Here is a 20,966-nt window from a genome sequence, read left to right on the forward strand (position 1 = left end):
TTACCCAGGTACCCTCTAGCTCCCTCTAACTACCATACCTCTCCCTCTTGGTGGTAAAATTGCAGGCATGTGTTCTATATTTTCTAACTGAAATACTAAAATAATTCTGTACTTATAATCCTGTAATCTCATTTCTTTCTTTCTTTTTTTTACATTTACATATCTTTTATTGTTCTTTGTAAATCATAACTCCAGCCTGTATTCCTGGGTAGGAATCACCATCTTTTGACATCACCTTAATAAATGTACCGTGTTAGGCACGTCTCTTCTGCCTCTGTCAACATCAGGGACAGATACAGGGTGGTAGAGTTTATTTTTGTTCAACATGTTTCCATTTGCTTTGCTTGTCACAGCAGGTTACCTTGGTCTTCCTTTTGCTGACTCTGACTTTCCTTCTTGCGCTGTATAATGCACACACAGCACACTCCAGCCTTTGCAAGCAGTCGGACTTTGAATCACAAAACAGTGGGAATGGCCACTGCAGCTGTGGCCTGACCTCATTTTCTGGTAGTCTAAGTACCTACCTTGTATTCTACCTCTTTCCTTTCTTTCCACTTCCCTCACCAATGGTATTTTAGTTGTCTGTGCCTCAACAACTCTCTAAGGCTTTTTGTTTTGTTTTTTTTTTTTTGTTTTTTGTTTTTTCAAGACAGGGTTCTCTGTGTAGCCGTGCCTGTCCTGGAACTCACTCTGTAGACCAGGCAGGCCTCGGACTGAGAAATCTGCCTGCCTCTGCCTCCCAAGTGCTGGGATTAAAGGCGTGCACCACAACCACTCAGCTCTCTAAGGCATTTCTTATGCCTTATTTTCTTATTTTCTTTTTTTTTAAATTTTTTTTATTCGATATAATTTATTTACATTTCAAATGATTTCCCCTTTTCTAGCCCCCCCACTCCCCGAAGATCCCGTAAGCCCCCTTCTCTTCCCATGTCCTCCCACCCACCCCTTCCCACTTCCCCGTTCTGGTTTTGCCGAATACTGTTTCACTGAGTCTTTCCAAAACCAGAGGCCACTCCTCCTTTCTTCTTGTACCTCATTTGATGTGTGGATTATGTTTTGGGTATTCCAGTTTTCTAGGTTAATAACCACTTATTAGTGAGTGCATACCATGATTCATCTTTTGAGTCTGGGTTACCTCACTTAGTATGATGTTCTCTAGCTCCATCCATTTGCCTAAGAATTTCATGAATTCATTGTTTCTAATGGCTGAATAGTACTCCATTGTGTAGATATACCACATTTTTTGCATCCACTCTTCTGTTGAGGGATACCTGGGTTCCTTCCAGCATCTGGCAATTATAAATAGGGCTGCTATGAACATAGTAGAGCATGTATCCTTATTACATGGTGGGGAATCCTCTGGGTATATGCCTAGGAGTGGTATAGCAGGATCTTCTGGAAGTGAGGTGCCCAATTTTCGGAGGAACCGCCAGACAGATTTCCAGAGTGGTTGTACCAATTTGCAACCCCACCAGCAGTGGAGGAGTGTTCCTCTTTCTCCACATCATCTCCAACACCTGCTGTCTCCTGAATTTTTAATCTTAGCCATTCTGGCTGGTGTAAGATGAAATCTTAGGGTTGTTTTGATTTGCATTTCCCTAATGACTAATGAAGTTGAGCATTTTTTTTATTCGATATAATTTATTTACATTTCAAATGATTTCCCCTTTTCTAGCCCCCCCCACTCCCCGAAAATCCCGTAAGCCCCCTTCTCTTCCCCTGTCCTCCCACCCACCCCTTCCCACTTCCCCGTTCTGGTTTTGCTGAATACTGTTTCACTGAGTCTTTCCAGAACCAGGGGCCACTCCTCCTTTCTTCTTGTACCTCATTTGATGTGTGGATTATGTTTTGGGTATTTCAGTTTTCTAGGTTAATATCCACTTATTAGTGAGTGCATACCATGATTCACCTTTTGAGTCTGGGTTACCTCACTGAGTATGATATTCTCTACCTCCATCCATTTGCCTAAGAATTTCATGAATTCGTTGTTTCTAATGGCTGAATAGTACTCCATTGTGTAGATATACCACATTTTTTGCATCCACTCTTCTGTTGAGGGATACCTGGGTTCTTTCCAACATCTGGCAATTATAAATAGGGCTGCTATGAACATAGTAGAACATGTATCCTTATTACATGGTGGGGAGTATTCTGGGTATATGCCCAGGAGTGGTATAGCAGGATCTTCTGGAAGTGAGGTGCCCAGTTTTCGGAGGAACCGCCAGACTGACAAAATTCATTAGTCATTAGGGAAATGCAAATCAAAACAACACTAAGATTTCATCTTACACCAGTCAGAATGGCTAAGATTAAAAATTCAGAAGTTGAGCATTTTTTAAGATGCTTCTCCGCCATCCGAAGTTCTTCAGGTGAGAATTCTTTGTTTAACTCTGTACCCCATTATTTAATAGGGTTGTTCGGTTTTCTGGAGTCTAACTTCTTGAGTTCTTTATATATATTGGATATTAGCCCTCTATCTGATGTAGGATTGGTGAATATCTTTTCCCAAATTGTTGGTTGCCGATTTGTCCTCTTGATGGTGTCCTTTGCCTTACAGAAGCTTTGTAATTTTATGAGGTCCCATTTGTCAATTCTTGTTCGTAGAGCATACGCTATTGGTGTTCTGTTCAGAAACTTTCTCCCTGTACCGATGTCCTCAAGGGTCTTCTTTTCTATTAGCTTCAGAGTGTCTGGCTTTATGTGGAGGTCCTTGATCCACTTGGATTTGAGCTTAGTACAAGGAGACAAGGATGGATCAATTCGCATTCTTCTGCATGCTGACCTCCAGTTGAACCAGCACCATTTGTTGAAAAGGCTATCTTTTTTCCTTTGGATATTTTCAGCCTCTTTGTCGAGGATCAAGTGGCCATAGGTGTGTGGGTTCATTTCTGGATCTTCAATCTTTTTCCATTGATCCTCCTGCCTGTCACTGTACCAATACCGTGCAGTTTTTAACACTATTGCTCTGTAGTATTGCTTGAGGTCAGGGATACTGATTCCCCCAGACTTTCTTTTGTTGCTGAGAATAGTTTTAGCTATCCTTGGTTTTTTGTTGTTCCAGATGAATTTGATAATTGCTCTTTCTAACTCTGTGAAGAATTGAGTTGGGATTTTGATGGGTATTGCATTGACTCTGTATATTGCTTTTGGCAAAATGGCCATTTTAACTATATTGATTCTACCGATCCATGAGCATGGGAGGTTTTCCCATTTTTGAGGTCTTCTTCCATTTCCTTCTTCAGAGTCTTGAAGTTCTTGTCATACAGATCTTTCACATGTTTGGTAAGAGTCACCCCAAGATACTTTATACTGTTTGTGGCTATTGTGAAGGGGGTCATTTCCCTAATTTCTTTCTCAGCCTGCTTATCCTTTGAGTATAGGAAGGCCACTGATTTGCTTGAGTTGATTTTATAACCTGCCACTTTGCTGAAGTTGTTTATCAGCTGTAGGAGCTCTCTAGTGGAGTTTTTTGGGTCACTTAGGTAGACTATCATGTCATCTGCAAATAATGATAGTTTCACTTCTTCCTTTCCAATTTGTATCCCTTTGACCTCCTTATGTTGTCAAATTGCCTGAGCTAGTACCTCAAGTATAATATTGAAAAGATAAGGAGAAAGGGGGCAGCCTTGTCTGGTCCCTGATTTCAGTGGGATTGCTTCAAGTTTCTCTCCATTTAGTTTGATGCTGGCTACCGGTTTGCTGTATATTGCTTTTACTATGTTTAGGTATGGGCCTTGAATTCCTGTTCTCTCCAAGGCTTTAAGCATGAAAGGATGCTGAATTTTGTCAAATGCTTTTTCAGCATCCAATGAAATGACCATGTGGTTTTGTTCTTTGAGTTTGTTTATGTAGTGGATTGTATTGATGGATTTCCATATATTGAACCAACCCTGCATTCCTGGGATAAAGCCTACTTGATCATGGTGGATGATCATTTTGATGTGTTCTTGGATTCGGTTGGCAAGAATTTTATTGAGTATTTTTGCATCGATGTTCATAAGGGAAATTGGTCTGAAGTTCTCTTTCTTTGTTGGATCTTTGTGTGGCTTTGCTATCAGCGTAATTGTGGCTTCGTAGAAGGAATTGGGTAGTGTTCCTTCTGTTTCTATTTTGTGGAATAGTTTGAAGAGTATTGGTGTTAACTCTTCTTTGAAGGTCTGGTAGAATTCTGCACTGAAACCATCTGGTCCTGTGCTTTTTTTGGTTGGAAGACTTTCTATGACTCCTTCTATTTCTTTAGGCATTATGGGACTGTTTAGATGTTCTAGTTGGTCCTGATTTCATTTTGGTATTTGGTATCTGTCAAGGAAATTGTCCATTTCCTCCAGATTCTCCAGTTGTGTTGAGTACAGGCTCTTGTAGTAGGATCTGATGATTTTTTGGATTTCCTCAGTTTCTGTTGTTATATCTCCCTTTTCATTTCTAAGTTTGTTAATTTGGATACTTTCTCTGTGTCCTTTGGTCAGTCTGGCTAAGGGTTTATCTATCTTGTTGATTTTCTCAAAGAACCAGATCCTGGTTTTGTTGATTTTTCGTATGGTTCTCTTTGTTTCTCTTGATTGATTTCGGCCCTGAGTTTGATGATTTCCGCCTTCTACTCCTCCTGGGTGAAATAGCTTCTTTTTGTTCTAGGGCTTTCAGGTGTGTCATTAAGCTGGTAATGTATTCTCTCTCCATTTTCTTTTTGGAGGCAGACAGGGGTATGCGTTTTCCTCTTAGCACTGCTTTCATTGTGTCCCATAGATTTGGGTATGTTCTGTTTTAATTTTCATTGTGTTCTAAAAAGTCTTTAATTTCTTTCTTTATTTCTTCTTTGACAAAGGTATCATTGAGTAGAGTATTGTTCAGTTTCCACGTGTATGTGGGTTTTCTGTTGTTTCTGTTGCTATTGAAGACCACTTTTACTCCATAGTGATCAGATAGGAGGCATGGGATTAGTTCGATCTTCTTATATTTGTTGAGGTCTGTCTTGTGACCAATTATATGGTCGATTTTGGAGAAGGTACCATGAGGTGCTGAGAAAAAGATATATTCTTTTGTTTTAGGATAGAATGTTCTATATATATCTGTTAAATCTAATTGGTCCAAAGCTTCAATTAGCTTCATTGTGTCCCTGTTTAGTTTCTGTTTTCCTGATCGGTCCATTGAGGAAAGTGCAGTGTTGAAGTCACCCACAATTATTGTGTTAGGTGCAATGTGTGCTTTTAGTTTTAATAAAGTTTCTTTTACGAAAGAGGGTGCCCTTGCATTTGGAGCATAGATGTTCAGGATTGAGAGTTCTTCTTGTTGTATTTTTCCTTTGACCAGCAAGAAGTGTCCCTCAGAGTCTCTTTTGATGACTTTGGGTTGAAAGTCAATTTTATCTGATATTAAAATGGCTACTCCAGCTTGTTTCCTGAGACCATTTGCTTGTAAAATTGTCTTCCAGCCTTTTATTCTAAGGTGGTGTTTGTCTTTGACCCTGAGGTGTGTTTCCTGTAAGCAGCAAAATGTAGGGTCCTGTTTACGTATCCAGTCAGTTAGTCTGTGTCTTTTTATTGGGGCATTAAGTCCATTGATGTTAAGAGATATTAAGGAATAGTGATTGTTACTTCCTATCATTTTTGACGTTATTTTTTAAATTTGATTGCTTAACTTCTTTTGGGGTTGATAAAAGGTTACTATCTTGCTTTTTCCAGGGTGAAGTTTCCCTCCTTGTATTGGTGTTGTCCTCCTATTATCCTTTGTAGGGCTGCGTTTGTGGATAGATATTGGGTAAACTTGGTTTTGTCATGAAATATCTTAGTTTCTCCATCTATGGTGATTGAGAGTTTTGCTGGATATAGTAGTTTTGGTTGGCATTTGTGTTCTCTTAGAGTCTGCATGAGATCTGCCCAGGACCTTCTAGCCTTCATAGTCTCAGGTGAAAAGTCTGCTGTGATTCCGATAGGTCTTCCTTTATATGTTACTTGGCCTTTTTCTCTTACTGCCTTTAATATTCTTTCTTTGTTTAGAACATTTGGTGTTTTGATTATTATGTGACGGGAAGTATTTCTGTTCTGGTCCAGTCTGTTTGGAGTTCTGTAGGCTTCTTGTATATTCATGGGCATCTCTCTCTTTAGGTTAGGGAAGTTTTCTTTCATAATTTTATTGAAGATATTGCTGGCCCTTTAAGTTGTAAATCTTCACTCTCATCTATGCCTATAATCCTTAGGTTTGGTCTTCTCATTGTGTCCTGGATTTCCTGGATATTTTGGGTTACAAGTTTTTGCATTTTGCATTTTCTTTAACTGTTGAGTCCATGGTTTCTATGGAATCTTCAGCATCTGAGATTCTTTCTTCTATCTCTTGTATTCTGTTGTTGATATTTGCATCTCTGTCCCCTGATTTCTTCCCAAGGCTTTCTATCTCCAAAGTTGTCTCCCTTTGAGTTTTCTTAGTTGTTTCTACTTCTGATTTTAGATCCTGGATGGTTTTGCTTAGCTCTTTCACTTGCTTGTTTGTGCTTTCCTGTAATTCTTTAAGAGATTTTTGTGTTTCCTCTTTCATGACCTCAGCCTGTTGACCAAAGTTCTCCTGTATTTCTTTAAGTGTTTTTTGCGTTTCCTCCTTGTTGGCTTTTGTATTCTCCTGGATTTCTTTCAGTGATTTTTGTGTTTCCCTTGCAAGGGCTTCTAACTTTCGATCCATTTTCTCCTGAATTTCTTTAAGTATGTCCTTCATGTGTTCCTGTACTAGCATCATGACCAGTGATTTTAAATCCAAATCTTGTTTTACTGGTGTGATGGGGTATCCAGGACATGCTGGTAGAGGAGAACTGGGTTCAGATGTTGCCATATTGCCTTGATTTCTGTTAGTAACATTCCTGCGTTTGCCTTTTGCCATCTAGTTCTCACTGGTGTTAATTGGTCTTGTCAGTGCTGGACTCACCAGTGCAAGCTGCCCCTTCCCTGTTGGCCTCTGGTGCACAGCTTACCCCCTGCACTGCCTGTAGACAGGGTGCTGCTGCCCAGGCTGTTCAGATCCAGAAGCAGGCACCCGAAGGCTCCCGCTGGGGCCCGCTGGATTCACTGGAGCACACGACTTCTCCCAGCTGGCTGCCCAGAAGCCCCCGCTAGCCTCTTGCAGGACCTGGAGATGAGGTGCGGCCGCCCAGGCTGATCTGGATCCGGAAGCGGAGAGAGTTGAGCTGAGGGCTCCCGCCTGAGGCCTTGCCCCAGATTGTGTCTGTGGACCAGATGGAGCCCGTGTGCACCCCCAGGGAGTGCCGACAGTATATGCTGCAGGGACCTCCCCTGTGTTCCACTCACACCGCTGGGCAGCTGATCCCCCCAACCGGGCTGGCGCACACAAGGTTAGCCTGGCCGCCCAGGCCCTGAGGCCAGGCAAAAGCCTGGGAGGCCAAGGTCCGAGCAAAGTTCCCCTGGGGCTATGACTGTTAATTGGGTCCGCCAGGTGACCAGGATGGCGGGCATGCGCGCCTGCCCTCCCTGAAAGTGCTGGGAGAGTCTGCTGTGCTAACAACCTCCTGGGCGGGTTGACTCACAGATGGCCCACCAAGCCGCCCAGTTCTTGGGGTCAGTCCTGTGCCTTTTGGGGCCTAGACCCCAGCTTTGTTAGCCTCAGGCTATGCCTGTTATTGCTCTGCCCGCCAGAGCTCTCTGTTTTCCTGCAGGCAAAATGGCGGTGCGCGTGCAGGCCCAGGCAAAAAACCTCCTGGATGGGTTGGCACCCCGATGGCCCCTCGAACAGCCCAGGGCCTGGGTCCAGGCCAACGCCCGTCGGGCTCAGACCCCCGCGGTGTTGGCCTCGGATTATGTTTGTGTACCTCAGTCTGTCCGATCTCTGGAGTCCGAAATCAAGATGGAGATAAGCCTCTCCTGACTGGCGGGAGGCCGAGTTTTGAAGTGGCTTCTGTGCAGCGAAAGGTGCTGCACAACCGCAGCTGCTTGCCGCCCGGCTGGTCAGCGAAGGTCAGTGGTCGTGGGCGCAGGGCCTAACTGGGCCCTGTGTCGCCTTGGTTCCACTGCTGATGGCCCTTCAGCTGGACCAGCCACTGCTGCACTGCCACCGCCGCCACCGCCTCCATTTTTTTCTTTTTTATATTTTATTTTTTTATTCGATATATTTTTTATTTACATTTCAAATGATTTCTCCTTTTCTAGACCCCCACTCCCCGAAAGTCCAATCAGCCCCCTTCCCTCCCCCTGTTTTCCCACTCAACCCTTCCCACTTCCCTGTTCTGGTTTTGCCATATACTGCTTCACTGAGTCTTTCCAGAACAAGAGACCACTCCTCCATTCTTCTTGTACCTCATTTGATGTGTGGATTATGTTTTGGGTATTCCAGTTTTCTAGGTTAATATCCACTTATTTGTGAGTGCATACCATGATTGATCTTTTGAGACTGGGTTACCTCACTTAGTATGATGTTCTCCAGCTCCATCCATTTGCCTAAGAATTTCATGAGTTCATTGTTTCTAATGGCTGAATAGTACTCCATTGTGTATATATACCACATTTTTTGCATCCACTCTTCTGTTGAGGGATACCTGGGTTCTTTCCAGCTTCTGGCAATTCGGATGGCGGAGAAGCATCTTAAAAAAGGCTCAACTTCATTAGTCATTAGGGAAATGCAAATCAAAACAACCCTGAGATTTCACCTTACACAAGTCAGAATGGCTAAGATTAAAAATTCAGGACACAGCAGATGTTGGCGAGGATGTAGAGAAAGAGGAACACTCCTCCACTGCTGGTGGGGTTGCAAATTGGTACAACCACTCTGAAAATCAGTCTGGCAGTTCTTCTGAAAACTGGGCACCTCACTTCTAGAAGATCCTGCTATACCACTCCTGGGCCTCAGAGGATTCCCCAGCATGTAATAAGGATACATGTTCCACTATGTTCATAGCAGCCCTATTTGTAATCTCATTTTTTATTTTTAAAGAACATAAGATAGTCTCTTCATGTTTGAAATTTCCTCTCCTTTCTGAGTTCTCATTGTTACATTAGCATATACTGTGTGTAGTATTCACTTATTCATTTATATATAAGCAATTACATGAGAGTAAACTTTGTGTGAACACCCTATAGAATAATATTACTAAAATAAAATTTAATTGCCTACTAAAAAAATCCATAACAATTTCTTTTCTTGCTTACCAATTTTATTTAGGTCACATATGAGCCACAGAAAACAGTAATTGTAAACAGAAAGAAATACCACTTTCTTTTTGGAGGGAAGAAAGTTCCATTTGTGACTAATAATAATAGTAACAACAACAATAATAATAAACAACCAGAATGCAGAGCACAGAAATCTCTTGTGCCTCATGAGATAATGAGATTGAGTATAATCAGGTCTTTTTTCAACGTAGAGACAGACAAAAAACCTGGTAGGGAAGGTGAAGTACTTTAGGCTCTTGGCTTTGCCTCATGGTTTAACATTCTGCTTAGAGATGCTATACCTTTCCCCTAATAAGACATATTTAAACCATGTTCAGTAGCAAATCCCCAAAGTATATTTGGATTTTCTAACTTTACTAATTTTTAACATATAATAATGTTGCTCCAATTATTTAAAGAGTTGCTTCTAAATAGTTAATTTCTACAGAAGATACTTTTAAGCCATTATCACTTAAAAAATAGCTTGGAAAGTTGCAAAGAAAGATTGTGTCAAACAATAATTATAATTAATGAATAATAAAATAATAAAATGCTACTTATTTAAAAATTGCTGAGATAGCCAAAGGCTGCAAAAATAGAGTGTTTTTGTTATTGAATTACAGTTACCATTTCTTGGATTTATCTATAATAATAAAAAATTATCAATGAGAACATTTGAGTGGAGTATGAGTAAGAAATGAAGATTACATATGTTTTTGCAAAAAACAAAGAATGGTATTATGAAGGGGAAAATGTAGTTTAAAGATCACAATTCCAATGTATCATTGCTTTTATAAGTAGAATTTACGTATATTTATAAAATCTTGACATTTCTTTAGTAAAAAACAATGTCTAGATTTCTATAGAATTCCTTAATGACTACATAAGAATGACAAGTAGTTCTATTACAATTTTTAAGAGAAATGACAAAACATCAAAAGCAGTAAGTTCATTAAAATAAAATATAAAGCTTAAGCCATGCTATTAAACAGAATGTTTGGAATAAATTATGACAGATTTATATCATTAGAATGTAAAAATAATGGCATAAGCAAGCAAATATTGCACATGATTTTTAAATAGTTAAAATATACTAGTAATGATATTTGAAGATATATCTTAGGTTAGAGTTAAGAATCATAAATAAGGATTATGGCACAAAGTAATATCAGAAAAGTGACTAATATATTTATTTTTGCTATTCATTGAATTTTCAATTCTAGGCTGTTGGCAGAAATTCATTTCAAAATGTGAGAAGACCTGATATCACCAGAGTAGAGCTTTTGAAAGATATTAATAACAAGAAAGATCTGATCATTCGACTAGTAGCTCATGATATTGGTCAAAAAGATTCAGATAGTAGCTTAAGAGAGGACACGATTTCTGATGATGAGGAAATTGTCCTAGGAGAAGTTGTTGGAGACCAGTGTTTAAGAAAAGTATCTGGAGGTCGTGTTCACCAAGTTGTGAAATCTGTAGACAGCCATGTTGTTTCGCCGAAGACAACAACAAGCACAAGCAGCCTGAAAAAGTTCTTAGCACTGAGCAAATGTTGTCAGCCCACATCTGGCGAAAATATTGAAAGTATTGAATCAACTGGGACTCAGATAATGGAACCTAGCAAGACATATGTTAAAAGAGCCATTGCTGAGCTTGACATGCCCACTTCCAAAAGCCTGGCAGAAGCAACATCTTCTAGGGACAAGCTACAATATAAGGTAGGTGACATGCATAACTCCCAGAAACTGGGAAGGCAGACAGCCTCATGCATTCTGCTACTAGGATGCCACTTGATTACAAAGCAAAATTATCCTAAAGTAGAATCATTATCTATGTAAGCCTGTGGATATACAGTATAGGTTAGATTATTAACAGAACATGAAATTCAAACAAGTATTTGATAGAAAGAAACCTAGAACAACCAGCTGAAGAAAAGTGGAAACTGATTAAGGGAAATTCAACCATATTAATTTATTAATTAAACGATATACTCCATTTTTATTGGGGCTGTAAATATTTGTTGGACATCCATAGACAATTTCATGTCAATAGGAAGAATCCAGATGGACCGGTTAAGTTATAAGGATATTATAAATGATCTTTGGAAAGTCAGATTGCTGCATAGCATGTCTTGAGACCTGGTCCAAATCCACACCACTGGAAGCAAATAGGAACATAAAGGAAACCATTACCTAGGTTTTAATTCAGATTTTCACTTAATAGATGCATTACCTGTCACAAAACAAAGTCACAAAAGGTGAATGCTTTTTTTAAAACTGTTTTCAAGATCCTACCTAAATGTAACAGATTAATGAAAATATTTTTAACATCCATTAAACTTTTTAATCGTTGTGAGGTACAGTCTGTGTTACTGCATCCAAGCTGCCAAATGATGATAAGAAATACAATGACGCCTTTGGTTTCACCCTGTCCATAAGTCTGACCTAATCATATTTTTGGAAATCATATGATGTGGGATTTCCTAGTGAGACAATTGTCTTAAGCACCCTAACAGAGATTTTGTACTTCTGTGTTTAGGCTAACAGAAAACCACAGAAAATATACACATGTATTTTCAGTCAAATCAGAAGCACATGGTTTTCCAACAAACAGATCAGAGTATGTGTTAAAATGTCTAATTAAACTAGCTTATGAGATGCCTAGAGTTCCATCTCTCCTCTTTTATTTAATGATATAAACTGCAATTAAGATATTTTAAAGTCTAAAAATTGAATTTTACATCCTTCAACATCTGTGCTATGTTTATGTTTAAACTGTGTTCAAAACCAAGTATCATAATTTGGAATATCTTCATAGAACCATTTCAAAATTTACAGTACTATGAAAACTTTCTTTAACTTTTAAATAATACTTTAAATACTCTCTAAAGTTTTCTTTTCATTAAAGTGTTTATTGAATGCAAAAATGCCAATGAGGGACAAAGCATACTTTGAGTTCTATCATTTGTAATACCTGACTTGTAATATTACAGAAAGAAGAAATCCTTGCTACTGAACCAACACATTACTTCATACACAGAATTATGAGCACATCATCCTACAACCAAGAAGACCTCCTATCTGGGTACATTAAATTTAATGCAGTGTAAATATAGAAACATGAAATGAGAGCAGGCCTTATGGCAAGCCTGGGGCTGCTAGTAAATTTGTAGTTGACCAAGTGTCCAGCTTCAAAACCTCCTCACTTTTGATTCTCCATCCCTTCACTCCACTATAAGTCTTAACTTTTCTCTTGCCAAGGATTCTGTACCTCTCGTTAGTCTCTATATATTCATTTCAACACTTGCAGTCCAGTATGTAAATGTCATTGATCAGATATTCGCTGTTGTAATAGGGTATTGTTGTTTATAGTTGTTATCAAAACAGGAAGGATATTGCTAGGTCAGTAACACAAAGTGGACTGTCAGCACGGAAAGGTCCCTGTCACTTTTGTTAAGTAAACTAAAGGTTAGACTCTATAGCTCTGATTTACAAGAAGAATCTGAAGTAGACATCGTAAAGGGTTTACTTGGAGCACTCAGATTAATTTTAACAATACAAACTATCTATATATTAATATAAAAACCCACAAAAGTGAAAATAAAAACTATTAAACAGAATAAGATATATACTGTGCTCTGACAAAAAAATGGTTGATTCAAAATCAAAGTAAAATATCAATACAAAGAATGAAAAACAGTTACAAATTGCACACATGCATACACACATACGTACACACACACACACACACACACACACACATATATATATATATATATATATATATATATATATATATATATATATATATATATGCTATCAATATCCAAACTACTCCCCCATACCTCAAAAACCCCAACAAAACAGTAAAAGAATGCAAACTATCTGAATGTTACAGTCCTCTAAAGTGGTGTAGACAAAGCAGATGGAAGGCACTCCACATTACTCCTCACTAAGGAAAGCACATGAGGAGCTCCAGTCACTAATCGCTAAGGAAACACAAATTGAAATCACAGAAGCTGCCATTTTGAACAAATGAGAATAGCTGAAGAGAAATGGGGAGATGAGAGTATAGAAAGGGAAAAAAATAAAATAAGTCTGAGGAATGCAAAGCGCCCAAACCCCTTTTGCACTGATTATAAAATTATAAAATTGTGAAATCATTGTGAAAATCAGTGTGGAGCTTTCCTAAATAAATTAACATGGAATTATCAGGTAGCCCCGAAATTCTGAGCATATTCCTCAAAGAACTGAAAGCAGGCACTGCAACAGGTATTTGTGAACCTGTATCAATAACAGCATGATTCACAATAGACCAATGAGGAAAACAACCTACAACGTTCATCAGTGGATGAATTCATGAGCAGAAACTGTATTAGGTATTCTTTAGGATATTACCTACTATTTAAAGAAAATCCTCACATGCTACGTGATTCACGAAAATGGATTATGTTGAACTAATTAGCATAAATCACAAAATGATGAATAGGATTAAGACTCTACTTATTCGTACTATTCAAAATCTTGAAGACACAAAATAAGATAGTTATTTCCTGGAGGAAGAAATAAAAAAAATGGGTGTTAATGTTCAAGCTCAGAACATGGTCAGGAGGTGGAAGATAGTAATGTTGAACAGCCGTGTGAATGTTCCAAATGGCATGAACCAGTCACTGCAACTTTCTAAGGTGATCAGTTTTATGTATATATAATCATATATTTAAAATTGGGGAAATCAATTTATTAAATTAGTCTCCTCCCATTTTGAATTTTAGCAACATAATATCTGTGGCTTACTTCCATATGAAGAATGGCAGATTTTGGTTAACCAGTAGCTTCTTCATTTGTGAAATGTACACATTAAAATTTTCCTTTTTATTTTATTTTAGTGAAGCTGAAGAATTTATACCAGAACCAAAGGCTCATGCATTAGAAGGTTGGATAATTTTTTTTTAACTTTTAAAAACTCATGAACGAGAAACTTTGTTGACTATCTTGATAACGTAATTGTTTCCTATTAGGAAAATGTTAGTTATCAACCTTGAAAGTGATACTAGTTTATTTTTCCATTAGTTATAGCTACTTTTAGGAAGTGATCGTTATCATTTCAACTATCTCTTAAAATAAGCTTAAAACTTTGTCTTATATGAATTTGGTATAAAGTATATTGCCTATCTTCCTCTAAGAAGAGAAGAATGTATATATACATTATATATACATATATATAATATATTTATCAACTTCTATCTAGACTATAAGTGGATTTAATTTTCTCACTGAAAACTAATAATTCCTTTGTATCAGAGCTTATCCCAACTAGGAGGTAAAAGGCCTTTTAAAGACCAACTAGATTTGTTCACATTAAAATCTGGCTAGCATGAACTGTTTAGTTTTTTCTAATATTATCGTTTATGGACTGCTAAGTACATCCTTAGGATGTTTTTGTCCAATATTTGTTCATAACTCAAGATATAACCCAGACTAAATGATAACAATATAGACAAAAAAGGTATAGGGGTCATTTTTACTATAGCTGGCCTTGAAGTTCAAGCCACAAGTTTATCTCAAGTATTACTTTGCAACCTCTTCAAAAAACACCTTCCCTCAAATTGGATATAGAAATCATTTTCACTGTTTTCAGTGATCCTGTCTGAACACCATTATCATACAAAAATCTGTAGATATGATGGTCATCGGTAGTGAGAATCCTGAGTTATAGGTCACAGATTATAAGATCCAGCATGGACCTGTTCAGCTATATTCTTTTTCATTCTGAGGTTTAAAAACAATTGTCTAAGAGTCCAGCTGAGGCTCATTGCCTGTAATTAAATTTTGTGTCTTATTTTGTTTTGTCTTACTTTAATATTTGAATTATGTATATTTCTAGCATTCCTCATGATATTGTCGCTGACCAAGTCATTTCTTCATTAATTCACTTGAAGATTCATCAAGCAGTCCTTTCTTTTTAATTTTGTTATAATATTACATGTGTGAATAATATTGACCAAGTTTGTTCTTATGGAATTTACATGTTAACTTGAGTTGAAGAGTCCAATGATAAGAACATAAGATAAATCCAGAGGTTGAAAAGTCCTTCCCATTTTACTACTGACATAATTTCAAAATATTCCAGTGGTTACAAGGTTTTCCATTTGCTCATACTAGACCAATTACCTTTCTCACATCTTCCTCCATTTCTCTTGTGGCTTCCACTACTAAAGCAAACTACTTCCTAATCCCCTTGCTGTCCATCAATCCTACAGGGCCTTTCTCTTGCCAAGATTTCTGGAGTACTCTTTCCCCTTAGTGTGTGTGCCTTATTTCTTCCTCTCTTTAGACTCTCCCACTTAGGTTTCCCAGAGCAATCTCTTCTGATCACACTCCCAGAAACGGAATTCTTTGGCATCACCTAGGCCATGCCTTTGCTTTCCTTGTCTCCCATGCAGTTGTCTAAAGTGCATTTATGTTAATTCTCTGATCTTGACTACATTTTATCAAATGCAAACTTGCTGAATTGATTTCCATTGAAGCCTAAAATAGCTTATTAGCATATAGAAATTAAAAACATCAAATAATATATGAATGAAGCTAAAGGAATGGGGAAGAAAAATGTAAAAAGAGTTTGAGTTATGATATTAAAGTATCTCTTAGACAATTAAGCGAGATAACTTGAGCAACTGGATATTTCAGGATAAATTTCAATGGAGAGGTCAGGCTGGACACAATTATTCTTAGTTCCATACACTATAAAACAAAATTCCCAGTGTGAATAGCTACCTATTCACAGTGAATAGTCCAGTGCCTATATACTATAGAGACATACATTGATGTTTACAATTATGGTTCTCATATGAAACCTAACTCTTTTCAATCATCTCAAAGCAAAACTCAGTTCAGTTGTGTACAATGGAAAACAGAATCGTGTTCTTTAGGAATATAATTAATCAATCATAAATTTACTAATTTTTTCACATATCTCAATCATTCTTATTTACTTGCAAATATTGCCTTTACTCTTTTTGCTAAAATATATATTGCTCCCAAAGGATTATTTATAATTACTTGTGATGGCTTTTGATGACTTCATATGTATAGAGTATACAGTACTTGAATGTGATATATTTCCATCTTCCCTCATGGCATCTTATAATTAAAATAAATAGTTTCATTTCTATTTTACTTATAAGGAAACTAAGTCAGAAAAGTTAGATTTAGTTCTTCAAGTTCTAAACAACAAAGCTAAGACTCAACAAAGCTTCTTCGCTGACAGATTACTTGCCTCACTGACAATGTGTCTCCCAGAAACTTTGCTTGCAAAGTTATTTCTAATTCCTTGTGTTTCAATGATGAGCTGCTCTCTATTGGAACTTTTTGAACTCATGTGATGCCACTTGATTTTCTTTTCATTTTTGAGTATTGACTCAAAGATTCCACATTGTAAAGCATTGTCACTATCTTTACTTCAGATGTGTTTGTGTGTGTTGCTTTTAAGACAAGATCTTAATCTGTGGTTCTGCCTAAACTGGAAATTGCTATGGAGACCAGGCTGACCTTGAACTCACAAAAATTAGACCCTCTCTGACGAGATTAAAAGTGTGTGCCAGTATGCCTGGCTCATTTTAATTTCTGTAATTAAACAAATATAAAGCAAGGTAAAGTTGGGAGGGCGCTTAAGATTTATCATTAAGGTAATCTGTCTTTTATAGGTTAAAAAAAACCTGGCACTGGATTTGTGTGGCTTTGACTAAAGGTTTAGCGACTGAAGTACAGAGCTTGTCTCTCCTGATGCATCACAGTTATCTTTCATTATTTCCAATTTGAAAACAAATACAAATTCTATATTCTAGGGTTCTCATTTATGTCAAATTTGTTCCAATTGTATGTCCACTAAAAATAATAATAACCTTATATGCCTATATTACATGATTTAAGGTGAAAAGATTGTATTTGTATCAACAAATATATGTATGTGTATATTTATGTATAAGTGTATTATTTATGTATATTTCTAAGAATTTTTTCTACCTTTTACAGAAAGTTGTCAGGACCCACAAGAAGGAAATTCAAATAGTGTTGAGGTAAATATTTTTTCACTATCCTCTAATTTCTGTACTCCAGGGTCCAGTTGTTAAATATCTCAATTTTCAAATTCTTTCAGAGACTGAGTGGCATTATTGACCAACATCAGGAAACATTGCCCTGTTCACAATCCCTTCACACACAAACCTCCCCTTCCAAATGACAACTGTCTTTAATATCGTAAAACTCTTAATGAAAATTTTTGGCATTGGAGTTGAATCAGAATTCAGTGATTTTGACAGTAAGCCACTGATTCTCAGCACCTAACTTCAGTTCCATTAATAGTTTGTTCTGTTTCTGAAGAAAAGCCTGAACATGAGTTACTTGATTCTACCTAGGGCTAAGAGCCCAGTGATGATACGTTAGATGTAGACAGGACACACAGGGAAATTTCAAAGATGTGCAAGGAGATGAATGCTTGGTTCTACCATGTTTATTTGTTCTTTACAAACTGACTTTACATGCAGCTAACCCCTTCATTGTGTGAGCTGAGGAATTTTCCTGTTCTTCAACCCTTTTAATTTAATAGATACAGCTATTGTATCTTCTCTTTGCTTTGTTCTTTTTCACAGTGACTTCTTGGTTTATTTAGTTCAGCTTTGTAATCTCCCCCACATCAATTAATAGAGAATAACGAATCCACTAGTGACTCAGCAGTTTTCCAGTATTACAAAATAGTACAATTTCAGACCCAATTCATAAACTCCTCTATAATACTTTGCCAATCTTGCAAAGAAACTAGTTTCTACTGTATTCAAACTAATCTTTTTTTATGGACATAAGCATCTATTTAACAATTTCCAATTGCATTAAAATCATACGTTGTAGAAAATAAAATCATATGTCAATGGAAAAGGGGCCAAGAAATTCTAGTTTGAGAGTCATTATTATTCTTTGGATGATGCTAAATTCCTAACTAGTCTATGCTCTTTGGCTCTTGTCCTTTCTCCCTTTCTAATACCTTGTCCATACTCAAACTATGCCTAAAATTTTTACTCAGTGCATTTCTAAATAAAGTCCCACAAGCTTCCTTCCTATATACATGCCCATTAGTTGATTATACTTGAAAACTGTCAGCAATACTCAGTATCTGAAAATAAATAGTAGACATTTAGATTGGGAAACTAAAGAAAAGATAGGATGAAGTTTGCTTAAACTTAAACTCATGAACAGTAGGGATTGGGCTGTTCTCTGCTGCTCTCCTTGCTTTGACAGGAATTGGTCATGACAATAAGATGGCATTTCAATTTCTGAATGAAATTTATTGGTTTTTACCAGAGAAAGTAAATATTCTATGCCGGTCTAAAGTATTGAGTGGGCCTGTTGGTTTTGTTTTGTTTCTGTACTCTGTTTTTTGTCCTAGAAAGTTGGAGGTAGCTGCTGCAATCCTAAGGACTATGAAACACAACATATAAAGAGACCAGATCCCTAGGACATTTTAACCAGATAATTACAATGGGGAGGTTCTGTTAAGAATCAAAGGCTGAGGGAAATTATGAATTAAGAAAAGCAGTACTTACATGTCTTTCTGAAGTTTCTTGAGTACTTGAAATTACATTGAGAAAAGATTTTGAGAACTTATATTTGGCAGTGGATGCATCTTGCCTTCTAGGGACAGTTAACTGCTTTCCTATTCAAAAAAATGATGTCACAAGTCTTCAGAATAAAGCCAGTATCTGGCATGCTCCTGGTAATGCCAACCAACAAATAACTATCACTTCAGAATGTATAAATTGCTAAACTCTCCAAAGAGAAACCTGAGCATTGTGGTTCCTACTTATCATTTTATCTTTTTCACAGAAACACGTTTGTAATTTATTGCAATGAATGCAAAGGAGGCAGTTAATAAGCAGCTAATATTTCCCACGAATTGATAGAGATCAGCCTGTGGTTGTCATGAGGCTTAGGGCCAAGGTCAAAATTCATCACAAGGACAAATGCTAAGAACTGGAAACACACACTTTTCTGGGTCTTAGAGGGGGCTTATTAGATGTAGAAAAAGACAGATTTCATTTGTATGAAATTATGCAATATTTATAAATCTTTAGATATTTATTGGTATGTGTAATGTTTCCTGTCCAAAGACTAAGTATGTCAATGTGTTTTGTCAGTTTGTCACCATCTATGAAGGATCAAAACAAATGGCCAGCAGTTCACGTCTTTCAAAGGAACATGTTCCAGGTATGAAATGCTCTAAACTTTTAACCATTAATGAAACAAAGCACTTATTATTATTGTGAATCAGAAAATTTTATTATTGATCTTTGCAACATGAGTGACCTTTTTCTTGTTTATTATTAATATGTGATTAATAAATAATAACCATACCATTTGTATAAAAAATCTACAGGCTATTACATAAATTGCCTTTTAACTTTGGACACCAAGGGACAACAACTGGTGTGACTAACATTTGTTAGTCCATAGCTATTCCCATATTATGAAAGAATAAAGTGGAAATAATTGAGGAGGAAAACTATAATAAGTTCTCAAAAGTTATATAGCTGCTGGGCTGTAAAGAGCCCTGTGATTTTTTTTTTGAGGGTGAAGGTGGCTACAGTCATTTGGCACCAACACTGTTTACATGAACGTATTACTTCCAGAGCAAGGTGGATGATGTGATAAATGTCCCAGTGGAGCTACCATGATGCATTCATTGGTCACTGAAATATACTAGGTTCTCGGCAGCCTTCTCATAGCTTACTCTTTTAAATGAGAAATTAAGTATGGATAGTGAAAGATTCCGAACTTTTTAAAGTTATATATAAAGTTAGTAAAAATCATAAGTTGGTATACAGACTCAGATTATTAATAGGTGACACAGAAAACTAAATCCAAATACAGACATTTTCATTTTCTATGTAGTGTATCTTACAAGACAACGAAATATACCTAGAAACTTTCAAAAGGAAATTTATACAAAATAGGAGAGAAATTACAGCAATTACAGCACTTTAGTATATTTCTGCTTTTTCTTGAGCGTTATAAACTAGAAACAATGTACAGAGCATTGAGATGTAGCTCCCTGTCCAGCTCATTAGGTATTTTCAAATCGTTTTCAGCAGGGATAAGAGGCAGGCTTCGCACACATACCTAGAAATAACTTAGGATACCCTACCCTCACAGACAACAATGCTTGTACTGTATTGCCTGCTCATATTCATTTTACCTGTGTGATACTAGGCCAAAGTCTTTGACCTAACCAAAGTTAATCAGTCAATGACGACATGGCTGTGTACAATACCTTCAGGAGACCGTAGTAAATCAAATGAAAACAGGCCAGCTGTGCTTTGTCTTTCACAGATTATTTTACAAACGCCAAATTCTAAATAGTTCCGAATTCTAAATAGTTGTTGCTGTTATCTAACCGCTTTTACTAATCTTTCCCCACAGAAGTGCCCAGGAGCAGTATTTCCAAGCAAGGGTCCAAAGTGCTGGCAAAGGTATCTTCTACGCTATCAAAGGTGTTCTCCCGATCGAGCGGCAGTATTCCAAAATCATCCTCACCACCTCACCAGGATAAGAACTGAAGCTTCTCCACTTGATAAAATTGTGATTCTCTATAAAATAAAATGATATTTAAAGTAGAACATATCATTCAATTATTATAGTAAATGGGTTGTTCCTGTTTAATTCTTAGAATCATTATAATGCTTAGCATGTAGATGACAAAACTAATGTGAGTTGTTATGTAAAATACTGTTCACTGTCTAAGGCATGTTCAGATAGTTCATGTCTCAACAGTTTA

The 20,966-nt window shown here is 37.2% G+C and overlaps 1 protein-coding gene across 2 annotated transcripts in view; it reads left to right on the top strand.

The window, feature by feature from the left end:
• Positions 1-20,748, top strand: part of Fsip2 (fibrous sheath interacting protein 2) — a 78,845-nt gene extending 58,097 nt beyond the window's left edge. For both annotated transcript variants that reach the window (XM_052181173.1, XM_052181174.1), the window contains exons 18-23: positions 10,367-10,861; positions 12,136-12,227; positions 14,029-14,075; positions 17,174-17,217; positions 19,330-19,399; positions 20,612-20,748. In XM_052181173.1, coding sequence (XP_052037133.1) covers positions 10,367-10,861; positions 12,136-12,227; positions 14,029-14,075; positions 17,174-17,217; positions 19,330-19,399; positions 20,612-20,748 — 885 coding nt within the window. The remainder of the gene's footprint in view (positions 1-10,366; positions 10,862-12,135; positions 12,228-14,028; positions 14,076-17,173; positions 17,218-19,329; positions 19,400-20,611) is intronic.
• The last annotated feature ends 218 nt before the right edge of the window (positions 20,749-20,966 follow it).

Source organism: Apodemus sylvaticus, chromosome 5 (genome assembly GCF_947179515.1).
Source record: "Apodemus sylvaticus chromosome 5, mApoSyl1.1, whole genome shotgun sequence".
Taxonomy (NCBI): Eukaryota; Metazoa; Chordata; class Mammalia; order Rodentia; family Muridae; genus Apodemus; species Apodemus sylvaticus.